The sequence below is a fragment of the Sinohyriopsis cumingii genome, chromosome 2 (genome assembly GCF_028554795.1).
Source record: "Sinohyriopsis cumingii isolate HCF-2022 chromosome 2, ASM2855479v2, whole genome shotgun sequence".
NCBI classification, from domain to species: domain Eukaryota; kingdom Metazoa; phylum Mollusca; class Bivalvia; order Unionida; family Unionidae; genus Sinohyriopsis; species Sinohyriopsis cumingii.
Window position 1 is genome coordinate 159,193,331 of NC_142962.1, and position 14,177 is coordinate 159,207,507.

Genomic DNA, 14,177 nt, shown 5'->3' on the forward strand with positions numbered 1-14,177 from the left:
TGTTAAATTGACTAAGGAAACAAATAAAGTCAGTTTCTGAGTATCAGTTAATTAAATAAGGAGTGTTCTTTTTCCCGTGATACTGGTTTAATGACATTTCCTACAAAAATTATATACTTACTCAGTTATAACAATTTGTATTCATGCTGATAAATTCAAGGAGTAATTAGCAAAGATGAATGATTGTTTGGCAAAGTTCAAGGAGTATTTGGCAAGTTCAAGGAATATTGGGCACAGTTCAAGGAGTTTTTGGCAAAGTTCAATGAGTATTTTGCAAAGTTCAAGAGTCAAGCAACTTTTGGCATAGTTCAAGGAATCTTTAGCACAGTTTAAGGTGTTTTTCAACAAATTAAAGACTTGTCAAGCATAAAACTAATTTTAAAATTCATTCAGTTTTCAAGGTAACCTAACTCAAAGATATTGCATGAGCAATTTGATCATGTCAAGGTTATGCCTGCTGACATAAAATTTTATTAATAAAATAAAAGTATTTAAACATAGGTCACAACAACAAACTTAAGGCATGCATTCAGACATTTAACATCACATTGTAAATAATATCATTCTAGACTTTTCAGCGAGAACTGACTATTGTGCTGCATTTACAGATGAAATGAGGCAAATTTATCAGCAAAATTAGTGCCATTGCATGCTTACTCTCAATCAGTTCCAGAAACTCTTTTATATTGGAGAAAAGCTTTTCCTCCTTTTCTCGTCTGTCATCAGACCATGAATACTCAGGCTCAATCATCGATATTAAGTCCTTTGCTAAAATTTCCTCCTTTTTGTACTCCAGAATACTACACAGGAATGGTTTCCTTCTCATCAGCCCAAGAAACTGAGAAGAGATATGAAATACAGGGATTGTATATGCTCACTTATCAGTTGAGTCCAACTGCAAACTGCACAGACCCTGATCTGCCATTGAATAATACACCTGCAAATCTGACTTTTTGCATTTTGTTAGGTTTAATCAGTAGAACAAAGAATGTTGGCCCTGACCTGCTGGGACATTATGCAATAGCAGATCAGGGCCTATACTTTTTGCAGTTGGACCCAACATTTTGTGGAAAATGTTATCATTCAAAATAGTGAATATAACATGAAAAGTTTGTTGCTACTATCTGTTTTATAATGCAAAAACTATTACTATATCATCATGCATAATGATATCAAAAGGAAAGGAAATTTAAATACACTGGAACAATATAGGCAGTTTTTTTTAACTATATATGACACAATTATGATTACTTTTCCATAAATGACCTGCCTCCATAAGAATACTAAGTGGCTTTGTATAGAACAGTGGTTCTCAAAATAAATTGGGCCAACGCCCCCTTGTTTATCCTCAGCACCCACTACCTCAACCCATAAAAAGACAAAATTCAGCATTACTGCCCCCTCGGTAATTCCACCACCCACCAGGGGGTGGTACCACTTACTTGGGAACCACTGGTATAGAATATAAGTATAGTGACAGTGCTCACTGCAACTATGGTAGAGAACAAAATAGTGAAGGCTGGTAGCTGTGGTGTAGTTAGTAGTAGAAGTAACAGTAGCAGGAAGTGGAAATAGTTGTTAAAGATATTGCAGTTTTATGATTATAATGATGGTTATATAAACATGTATAGAAATAATAATACATCATAGTATTCAAGTCCTTGAAGAAGCTGTTGAATTCCCATTTGCCTCGTAAGAACTGCAAAGTACATCGCACTGGCTTGTAAAAACTCCTCCTTGTTCTCCATTGTGATGAATAGTGGCAGTCCATCAATATCAAACCGCCACTCGCAGGAGTTTAATGCCTTTTGTAATGATTCATTGTCTGATGCTTGCTGTACCTGAGAAAATGCAAGGCATGTTTATTTAATATTTAAGTTGTATGAAAATCAGCATGAGATTAGTCACGAGTTTTATATGAAAAAAATTACACATTTTCACCTAGTCTTTGTAACTGGTGTTTAGTCTGGCTAAAATTGCATCCTATAATGCAGACAAGTGGCAGTATGACAGCAGAAATGAGCCACTTTACCACAGGTTTTCCAAGTTCAAACATTCAGCCAAATTGCCACATTGCACATAACGACTGTTTGTAAATAAAACTTCAAAATTACAAGACCACAACACTTAGTCCAGAAAAGAGTATTCAAATTCAAATAATATGCAGGATGTGTCATGGAATAAGGCAAGAAAATAATTTGGTATGCCAAAAGAACAATCTGGTTAATTAACTTCACAGATGCATACTGAGTTACCCAGGGTGGTTCATTTTTGTTTTGTGTGACTGAACAATACATGCATCTTATCATAGGTCACTCATGGTGAGATACTCATATAGCATGGCGTGCACGGGTACTTTACCCCTGATTGTGTGCATTTTTTTGCTGTATTTACAGGAGGCTTATTGTTCTATGCGACACAGTGATCCCTTGGATCTTGTCCAGGAGTGTTGACACTCTTACTTCAAACTACAGACATAGGGATAAGTGTAAAATTTTATACTAATCCAGTTTGTAAGCCTATTTTTACAGTTTAAATGCCTTTCTTCAATTTACTGCCTTTATTTGTCATTCTGTGGGTTTAATACACTTAAAAAACAGTCACTATGTTACAATGTATTGCTTAGGGCTTTATTTGACATAAAACAATTTAGTAACATATATTTATAGATTTTTCTCTGTATTTTGTTTATTCCTTGTTATGACCTTCTTGATTTATTTATAGCTTTCTGTATGTATTGATGGATGGATAGACAGATTGGCTAGAAGAACCAGTATGGTGAGGCTAGTATTTGTAGTGTGGCAGTGAAGCCATTTCAACCGAGAGTGTATCTGTTTCATGATGGGGATTGTTGAATATGAACGTATAATTCTGGAGAAGGATGAGGAATTATGATGTAATTTCTCAACTCTTGGATAAGAACCATTACTTTGTGTAATGTATACAAGGACACATGGTTGTGAACCATATTTAATTTTCTTTGTAACACATGGTTATTTGAACCATACTTAATTTACTTTGTGGCTTTTGGTTGTGTGAACCATACATATTTTCCACTGTTATCATATGGTTGTGCAAATCACTTTTTTTAATGGCATTATATAGTTGTGAACCATACTTATTTTATTTTGCATCATACAATTTTGTGTATCATACTCGTGTCTGTTCATTTGTCTCATGATTCCGTAAATCATATTCTTTTCATTGTGCACATTGTGAATGTGAGAACCACTCATTTTCTTGTCATACAAATGTGTATCTGTAACATGTTCAGTACAGTAGTATTGTATTATATGTAGTGGGTGGGTGTGTGAGTCAATTTGTGTATGTGTTGTAGTGAACATTTATTTTTGTTATGTTCATTTCATAAACTTTCATACCCTCACATCGTGTTGTGTTATCATTCAATCCAAGCATCCATTCAGTTTCAATCCTGTTACAGGACAACTAAAGGTTAATATTGGTTAACTATCCTATCATGTACAGCTAACTCTGAGGGACAGTTCATGTAGAATTTTGGTTTTAAGATCTCCAAAATAACATTTTAGTGCAGTTTCAAGATTTACCTGATATTATACAGGATTCATGAAGTTTCACTTCACTACAGTGTTTCATGCTGCACATAGACAATTCACCATAACCATTCATGATGTTTGCAATCAATTTCACAATAGCCATTCATGATGTTTGTAATCAATTTCACTATAGGCATTCCTGCTGTTTGTAATCAATTTCACTATAGCCATTCATGATGTTTGTAATCAATTTCACAATAGCCATTCATGATGTTTGTAATCAATTTCACTATAGCCATTCATGATGTTTGTAATCAATTTCACTATAGCCATTCATGATGTTTGTAATCAATTTCACTAAAGCCATTCATGCTGTTTGTAATCAATTTCACTATAGGCATTCATGCTGTTTGTAATCAATTTCACTATAGGCATTCATGCTGCACATTGTCAATTTCACTAAAGGCATTCATGCTGCACATTGTCAATTTCACTAAAGGCATTCATGCTGCACATTGTCAATTTCACTATAGGCATTCATGCTGCACATTGTCAATTTCATTAAAGGCATTCATGCTGCACATTGTCAATTTCACTATAGGCATTCATGCTGTTTGTAATCAATTTCACTATAACCATTCATGCTGCACATTGTTAATTTCACTAAAGGCATTCATGCTCCACATTGTCAATTTCACTATAGGCATTCATGCTGCACAATGTCAATTTCACTATAGGCATTCATGCTGCACATTGTCAATTTCACTATAGACATTCATGCTGCACATTGTCAATTTCGCTATAGGCATTCATGATGCACATTGTCAATTTCACTAAAGGCATTCATGCTGTTTGTAATCAATTTCACTATAGGCATTCATGATGTTTGTAATCAATTTCACTATAGACATTCATGCTGCACATTGTCAATTTCACTATAGACATTCATGCTGCACATTGTCAATTTCACTATAGGCATTCATGCTGTACATGGTCAATTTCACTAAAGCCATTCATGATGTTTGTAATCAATTTCACTATAGGCATTCATGTTGTTTGTAATCAATTTCACTATAGCCATTCATGATGTTTGTAATCAATTTCACTAGCCATTCATGATGTTTGTAATCAATTTCACTAAAGCCATTCATGATGTTTGTAATCAATTTCACTATAGGCATTCATGCTGTGTGTTAACTGATTCCACTACAGCTATTCATGATGCATTTAACTGATTTCACTAACTTAAAGGCCATTCATGTATGTATAATCAATTTTGCTATTGGCATTCATGCTGTGAAGGCAATTTCACTACAGCCATTCGTGTATGTACTCAATCTTACTAAGGACATTTATGCTCTGTGTATTCCATTTATGAATTCCATTTATGCTCTGTGTATTCCATTTATGCTCTGTGTACTTAATTTATGCTCTGTGTAATTAATTTATGCTCTGTGTAATTAATTTCACATAGGCCATTTACGATATGTGTAATAAATTTCACTACTATGGGCATTCATGAGGTGTCTAATCAAATGCATGAAGGCCAATCAAGCCGAGTGTGTAATAGATTTTCAAACTTCATGAATTCTGAATGGTACAAAAACTGCACCAATACAGGTGTTCCTCGTAACATGGTCATGAGCTTCAGGATAATTCTTTTTCTTAAAAATTAATTACATAAACGTTTGACTGCATTATTTAAGACAAGTCAGCATTAGAAATATTGAAATGCACATGGAATTTGCTATCTTAATTGTCATTTTCAGAAAATTAAAAAGAGGAAAATTTTTCTAGTATTTTTGTAGCTCATTCTGAGCATGATTACAGTACCAGCTTTAGGGACTCCCTAATGATGACATCTGGTATGTCATCTACATTTGGCCTGGTGGACATTGGGTCCTTTAAAACACACTCCATGATGATTGGACTAAATATAGATGGTGGCTCTCCACCTTGCATAACTATAGTTGAAATCATCCTGCCAACATGCCGCAGCACACCTTCCCTTAGCTGACGGATATTATTACGTGGGATTAGTCCATTTGGCGTTTCTGGGAATAAAGAATAGAATAAAGTGTTAGCATTCTGATTAAAATTAGATCTCCACTGCTATACATGAAGATCTGACAGCAACTGCTTAGGGATCATGTTCTGGTAACCTATGTTATTACCCTATTCTCTACTCTTATCAACCAATCTGATGAAATCTTATATCATCGCATTTGGAGACTCAGCAATGTGAATGATGAGCATGAATGTGTACTGAATGAGTTGATTCACTTTCAGACTTTTGAAGCTGCATTTCCATTGGCTAATTCAAAGGTCACTAGAACATGACCCTTAAGCGGTCATCTTCAGATCTTCATGTAGGTCAGCAGAGATCTGATTTTAATCAGATTGCATTAAATACAAAATTATTACAGTGGGCATTAACATTGCATTTTCTGTCAAGCACTGACAACTTCTGAGAATTCAACAAAGATTAACAGTTGAGACAAGATCAACAGTTACAAGAAAGGAACATTTATTTGTTGATTTCACACAGATAAACCTCCAGTACTTTACTGGAATAGTTGCCAAAATTAAGGTCTTTAGTTAAAAGAAAATACAGTTTCATTATGTACATAATATAAAGTAAGCTTTCATTGTTGTGATGAAATAAATGATCATGTGTTAAGATTCCCTCTTTTTTATTTTTTATTCCATCATTTCATTAGTTTGATATATAGAAAAGAAACTGTTAATGGAAAAGAAACTATGATCCTAGCATCATGTTTCATATTAGAAATTTCATCATCATCGTCATCCCTGTTTGTTACAGTTCATTTCAATAGTCAACTGAGGCCTTACTAAGTATGATTCTTGCATTTGAATAATAGATGTGTTTCTTCACTTTACTCTTTTATGCTGATATGATCCTTTTTGTAAGAGTTGCACATGGACCAAACAATGGACTTACATATGTAACATTTTGACCATCTCACTAAGCTGGCTGATATAATATTTTAAGAACAAAAACTATGTTGACTATTTGCCAAAATTTATATCTCTTCTATTTTACCTATAGTCTGAAAATGGTTTTCTTAGTGATATCATCTTGCAGCTGTTGTTCCAATTCAATTAATTTTCACATGGTAGCCTCAGGGTCCATCACAGTTCTTCTATTAAAATTGTCATTGCCTATTCTAATTGGTTGGAAGGTGGACCCTGCCCAGGCTCATCACACAAAAAGCACATACCCTTCTAACTAATTAATCTTTTCTACAGGCACAACTGTCATACAATGACAGAAAATATCTGATGGGGAATATTTCCATCCCCAGTGATTGTGCATTTGCAGTAGGACTCGTCTAGAACCATACTGATTACACCATTGATAGGTGTCTGAAACAATGAGTCTCGAATTGCCTAAGAACAGTTACAAGTGTGGCCTTGCTGAATAACAGCCGAGATATTTCTTTTCTGAACTGAATAAATGTTGGTGCTTTAAAATTGACGCGGAATGTAACCAGAGTGGTTTTGTCAGTGAACTCTACTTCACTATTGTAGAAACAAATCACTGGGTGTTTTCATGCCTGGTGGTATAGTCTATGACTAGGCATTTTCTCATGCTAATGGATTGATTGCAAGCTAGTTTCAAGTTTGTATTGCTACACCAATGTAGTCACAATGGTCAATTTCTAATTGTCCCTAAGCAATATTATATTTCACTGAATTTGAGGGATGGTTAACACCACTATGGAGAAAATACTGTTTGCCATGAGGAAAAATTTACATGTTAGCATCCCATCAATGAACCTAACACCTCATCGGAAACATCATCATCATGTGGCTGTTATTTATCTTGTATATGTAATGTTAAACCTTTAACGCAAACACCAAAGATGGTTAAGTGCCCCTGTCAAAAGAATCCTTTGAACTAATTTGATATCCAACAACTAATGATATTAAGAATACATATCATTTATCAATATTGTTATTCCACCACACCCATGATACAACACTCTCAGGATAAACAAATATAATTCAGACTTAAGATGTGACCTTCAGGTTTATCAAAACCAACCCCTTACAAAATTGATAATGAGTCAACCACTGAATATGATCTTATCCTGTTCCCTCATTTTATTGTATCTCAGCATAAGATTCCTCTGACAGTTCTCCATGAAGTTACTATGTGTGTTTCTGAGGGCACATCGGTGATCTTTGCTGCAGTCTTGGACAAATCAATATATATTTTGATAATTTCCACCAACACACCAGCAACACTAGTTCCCTGGTTCTCAGTGATTTCTGTCTGGTTTCTGTGATAATGCATGAAGGCTTCAAATCTCCTGAATGCGTGCAATAATAAATAATTAAATTTTGTATCTTTATACACCAAGGGAGTTAAGAAGTGAACAGCATCATGCTTATTGACCCATTATGGTCCTGTGATATGTTGACAACCTTGGACTGAACAGATTTTCCAAACAAGGGAACAAACTCTGACCCCTCCAAAAAGGGCATCTGCACAAGAGAAATTACAAGTCAATCCTGTAAATACACAAATACCACCAATATTTGATTTTAACAAGGCCATATGCACAAGTGGTGCCACCATCGAAGAAATCCATTACCTGGTATGCAACAAAGACAAACTTAACATGGTGAATAAGTATACATCAGTGTCATGTTTCTTTTGCCAAATAAGATTGACTGCATGTCTGAATCATCCACTTGTGTAAGCAAGCCACATGCATGCTGAACCAGAGATTCTTTTGAACAATGACATGAGTATACATTTGCCTCCTTAATGTTTTCAGCGCTCTGCCAAGGAAAACATTGGAGTCCCATATATTCCTCAGTGGGCTTGCCTGCGCACTCATCTTTGAATTTCCTCACAGCTTTCTTGTTGGCATCGCTAAACAGTGGATGATCTTTTGGATACTCACTGGTGTCAAACTCATTTTCCAGAGATGCCTTGCTCATGTCCATATAGATATCATCGATGGTAATGTGTGTCAGCAATGAGTCAGTATCTGTGTACTAAGCTGTCACCATACTGCAGGTTTTCTTGCTATAGTAGAACTTGTACACTACAAATTTTTACAAGTCCAGTATGGCTGCACCAACACAGACCAGGTTGTGTCAACTTTAGTTTTAATTTTTTTTTACTTTGGATGACAATGAGTACAAGATCTTTCTGGACTTGAATTCCAGGTCCACAATCAGCCTGACGAGTGCTTATTGTCCACTGTCACACACAAGTTCCATGTGGATTCTCAACCACAGGCTCTCAATGTTTTTCCAAACACACATTATCCATGCCCTTGAAGTTTTTCTCAAACTCATTAGATGCAACCATGCAATGATCTGTATTTATCTGTATATATGGTACCATCCATGCACACTGACAAAACCCAAGCCCCCATTGGACTTGCAGCACATGTGGTCTGAGCGGCAGATACAATTGTAAATTGTGCATTTGGGCTAAATAATCAAGTTTCTTGTGCAGGTTCAGTAGAAGCCCAATACATTCTGTAAACTTGCATCTGAGTCATCCACACTTTCACAATGAGACATGGATAATCACTTGCAGGTCACCAACAGCACTTCTGGGGCCAGCTGATAATCGTTGGGGGTGTTGTTCAGCTTGTCCTGATACTCCAGGTCAACTTAAAAATATCCATAGTCACTGTTATACCCATATTTGTGTCCATATATGTCTACATCTGTGGGATTGGTAGATATGAACTCTTCTACAGGAAGGGCCACATCATTGCCAGCTATACAAACTGTTTGTGTCCAGGAACATAATATAACTGTTTGGAAGGGCCAAGTTATATCTGCCCATGAGCTGATTTAAGCATAACAGTGTCTTGGAATGGAAATCCTGCCACAAGTACTACATTCGATAAACAAAATGTTCATTGATGTCAGTGAGCAGTTCAAACTAGAGCTAAAATTTTGATAACACTGCATTCCAAGCCATTCTTGGTGATTAGAAGCAATGTGCAATTTCAAGCAGAAACACATACGTAAGCAGATACAAATCATAATGGTCACCAAGGCTTTGACAACTGACCATAGATCAGACACTATTTGCCTGTGCATGTGGCAGAAATAATTTCGAGGGCCAATGGCGGAATCGAAGGCTTCAACTGGCAGAAACTGAGTTACAACAAACTTTTCTGCATTGCCCATGTACTCATATAATTAAATTCCTTTGTGGGTGAGCAAGCCAGGTTTATTAGCAGCTCCTCCAATGTATTGGTGGGAAACTGGTGGGAAATCTTAAATCAATCATTGCATCCCATCACAAGGTAGTTCATGCATTTTTCCATATTGTTGGGGTTTGCACTTATTAAAATGTTTGATGCTGTTGAGATTTCTAGATTGATTAAGTGACCATCTGCCAGCGAAGGTTATAGAGCACTTCGAAAATTTTACATTTGTTTGGGTAAATTCATAACTGCATGCTGTATGCCTTGTGACTCCTCAGTACTCAAGAGTGGTGTGACAGTGATCATGAAATTAGGGACTTTCAATTCCATCAGTGGAAAGCTGAAAGCTTCTTCACAGCTCCAGCAATAAGTGGTGGTGAAAAACTCTAATATTATCATGGCTCATAATCATGTCAACTGAAGAGACAAACTGATCCATTTTGTGGCAACCTTGAGCAATTTAATAAAAACCTCAACCAAATCCTTTTCACAGTACAGTGCTGACAGATTATTTTGTTACATAACATATGACGACAGTGTAGCAAAACCAACATGATACTGCTTATCAAAACCTATTCCAAGTTTGCTCAAATTTGAATCGAAAACATGGCTTCCAGACTGCTAACTAGCAAATGCTGACAGGTAGACAATGGACACATGTCCATACCAAAAGCTCACTAGCCCTACTGACCAGGTAAGCTAACAACCAGAGCAGACATGTCTACAATTGAATAAAACCTTGCTGTATGTCTTTTGATAAGGTTGCAGTCAAAAGTCTTTCAAGATCTTTTTGAGTATGACAGGTCTTCAGTTGTAAAATATATTTGCTTACCAGAGCTCTTTAGAAATAACAGTATCCTGAATCAGTCAGGTTTACTGCGCTAGTTAATTTAGCAGTGTATCCAGGCTGCAGGATTGTAAGTAAAAAATAAAGCCCAGGTGTTAGAACTGGGTGGCCAAATAAAAAATTTGGGGGTCAAGAATGTACTGACAAATTTTCCTCATTCCCCAATTTTCTCCTGCTGAACATAGGAACTTAAAAATCTCATTACATGCACTCTCTCTCTCTGAAAATTACAAATCAACCTGCTCCTTGCATTTGTCTCAGCAAGCTTCCAATTTATTTCATGTCAAGGAATGTCTTTGGCAAATGTGTTCTCCAGATACCTTGTGGCAAAGATGGCAGATGCTTGAAAATTAACAGGCCAAGTCACTAAATTCTTCTTCACTTTAATGGGCTTTGCACTAACTTGGATTGCTTTGGTGCTCTAAGGGGTTAGAGCATCCACCTCTGATGCAGGAGGTTGCAGATTCAAACCCTTGCCAAGTCATACTAAAGACTTATATGAATGTTACAAGCAGTTGCATCACTTGGCGCAATGCATTAACAGGTTAGTGTTAGGGCTGGTTGATAAATGATTCATTCATGTTTTAGATTATCCTGTCAGATATAATTTGAGATGAATGAATTAAAATATTCCTGGAATTGCCAAAGTGCCCATACATTAACTTTCGGATTTATATACACTACTTTGGATTTTCTTGAACTCACTGAAAGACATTCTGGATTGCATCATTGTGTTAAAGACATTCAAGACTACTGGAACTCATTCGGAACATTTGTTAGTTTTGGAACATTGTATAGTTTTGGACTTGTGATAAGACATTTAGGATTATTTGGGTTTTCATTCACATTACTGTAAGTTTCTCTTGAAATCTCACTGTTATAGAGAAATAAACTGCCTGTTGATTTTACTTAAAATGTTGGTTTCACTTCTTTCTGTTACATATTTTAAGACCTAGATTTGTACCAATGTGCTGTATTCAAGCCATGGGAATTCTTTCCTCCATATTCTTTTAAGTATGTGCCACAGCTGATTTGCTGTGTTTTCCTTTTTTTGCCTTCTTGGCTTATTATTCTGAGAGTGTGTTGTTTTCATTGAGGTTTTTTCCTAGTCTGAAAAGCTTCATGCTTTGTTTGTCTGGATGACATGTTGCAGAGTCTGAAGGAAATTGTGTAAGAGCTTGGGAGATTAGGGGAAGCTACTCCATCATTAAGCCTATCCACTAGAAAGCTCTCATCATATTTGGGGAAGCTATTCTGACATCATAATTCCAACACTCGAAGCAGACACAATGCCGTCTTAAGTCCTCTGCATTGATGATTTAACAAATTCTGAGAGTGTGTTAATCCTGTGCATCAAAAATATGCATGGCAATACCAGACCCGATTTTGGTATTCCATAAATAAAAGCTGAAAATATGTTAAAGGGGATTCGTGGGTCCTCCCCCAACTGGGTCTCGATGGGCAGCACCCCCAATCTTGGGGTCCAGGCGGCCAAAAATGCATTTTACACTCATAAAAGCTGATATGGTGCAACTTATCATCATAAAATAAACCAAAATAATCTTTTAAAAAACTAATAAACTTACCAAAAGTGTTCAACTTGACTTCAATAATTTCACAATATTTATTGTCACATGAATTTGTTCTCCAATACTATTGATGCTGAAGTTATTTTATGTGCATGTCAGTGTTCACACTGTAATTAAGTCACAATAATTTGTCAATTTTTGCAGCAAACATATTATACTTCTCTCTTTCATAACAAATCTGTAAAATAATCAACCAAGTACATTAACTATATACAAATAATCCCATACATTCACTTTTCTTTTTCTCCACTGGACACAACCTGTTGATATTCCAGTCAAGCTCTTTTTGTGGCTCTGGCAAAGATTTCTTTAGCCTTCCTTTTTGTCATCACTGACTTAGTTGGCTCAATGTGCAATCGTTTCTTTTCCTTCTCAATGACAGCCTTTTTCCTCTCAAGCTGGTGCTTGTATTGGCAACATGCAGTGCACATATTCTGACAGAGGGCTACATCTGTTCTCTCATACAAGAAATCTTTCTTCTTATAGTAATTAACTGCACTTTTTCGAGATGCCTTCTGAGCTTCAATTTTTCCATATGCAGCTTCTTTTGTAGGTGCTGTTCCAAACTCTTCCAACCGCAATTACCATAATTCAGATCTTTCTTGCACAGATCACAAAATGACAGTCCTCTAGCATTCAGTTTTCTATAAACTGACCAACTAAATATCCGTCAACTTTTCGCTCCATTTACTCCCATTTTCATAAGTTTTTTAAACCTTTATCTAAACTTTTTGTGTCATGGTCTCTCTCAACAACTCGGGATACCATGTTTTGCAAGCATGCTTCTTTTTTCCATTGCCGTCAGTTTCCATTACACGAAGATTCATTGGATGAATTTAAACTTTTGACCAATCAGTATACTCTTAACAAGAGTAAATCAGTATACTCTTTACAAGAGTCATGTGCTAACTAATATATGGAATGAATAATTTATGATTATGGGACTGGACAGACCTTTTTTTTAAAAACTGGATCGAAAATGATATAAAAAACGGACAATATCAAGAAAAACCTGATTCAAGTCAGGAGAAAAGCAAAATTCTACTTTAAAATGGAGAAAAATCATGTCTGAAAAACAAGGTGAGCATCAAAAATATGCATGGCAACACAAGGTGTGCATCAAATGTTTTGGTCTCTGATGTTGGTAAAGTGAAACACAGATTTAGTATGCATAATTTTGCAACTGTCCTTGACCGTGTTTTCAAATTACAGACTCTTTAGCATCAGAAGGAGTAAATATAATTTCCTTATTTTGGATGTATGGATATCTTCAATCTTTTAGTCTAAAAGTCAACAGGGTATATGAACCTGCATCGTAAATCTCTGCACTGAAACAACCACTTACCTACAAGGGCACCAGATTTTTGACAAATTTCCCGAATCAAAAGACGGAAGAATTCCCGCTTTGGTCCACCATAATCTGTACCTTCCTCTGCAATTCCATGTTGTGTTTTGAAATGAACTTTTAAACTTCCTGATTCCCGGATAAAATTAGGGTCTCTGAAAAACTCTATAGCAGAGTTCCAAAGATCGTCTCTTTTCACCGTTATGCATCTCATTGGTCCTTTAACTACTCGATCTGCATGGTCAAGAATAGCAAGTGCTATTTTCTCTTTGCACTCAGGTGCAGTGGATGCGCTGGGACTGTAACGATACAATGTATGTGTGCATAGAGAAAGGCAAATGGTTTTGACTGTTCTAATGGAACTCACACATCACTTTTGTACATATCAAGATTTTCAGAATAATTTTCAATTTAAAGGTGTTTTGTAGAATCAACTTCACAGCTCCAAATGAGGTTATCAGTAAATAATGATCAATTAATATGATACAGCTTACCTAAATATATCTAGCACTAGAAATTCAGTTAAAGACTGGAGCAGAACAAAGTTGCAGCTTTTGTTTGTGATTAAATAATGAACAATTAAAGCAATGAATAATTTTAATAACTGGTACAATAGTCATGTGAAAGAAAATGATAAAGTCAAAGAAAAGTATGGTACTGGAAATCTTTATG

At 35.8% G+C, this 14,177-nt stretch overlaps 1 protein-coding gene across 7 annotated transcripts in view; it reads right to left on the reverse strand.

The window, feature by feature from the left end:
* LOC149806199 (uncharacterized) overlaps window positions 1-14,177 on the reverse strand; it is an 83,752-nt gene that overhangs the window by 5,201 nt on the left and 64,374 nt on the right. For all 7 annotated transcript variants that reach the window (XM_089951124.1, XM_089951123.1, XM_089951118.1 and 4 more), the window contains exons 12-15: window positions 13,506-13,804; window positions 5,349-5,569; window positions 1,644-1,841; window positions 658-838 (exon numbers count right to left, since the gene is read on the reverse strand). In XM_089951124.1, the coding sequence (XP_089807250.1) occupies window positions 658-838; window positions 1,644-1,841; window positions 5,349-5,569; window positions 13,506-13,804 (899 nt within the window). The remainder of the gene's footprint in view (window positions 1-657; window positions 839-1,643; window positions 1,842-5,348; window positions 5,570-13,505; window positions 13,805-14,177) is intronic.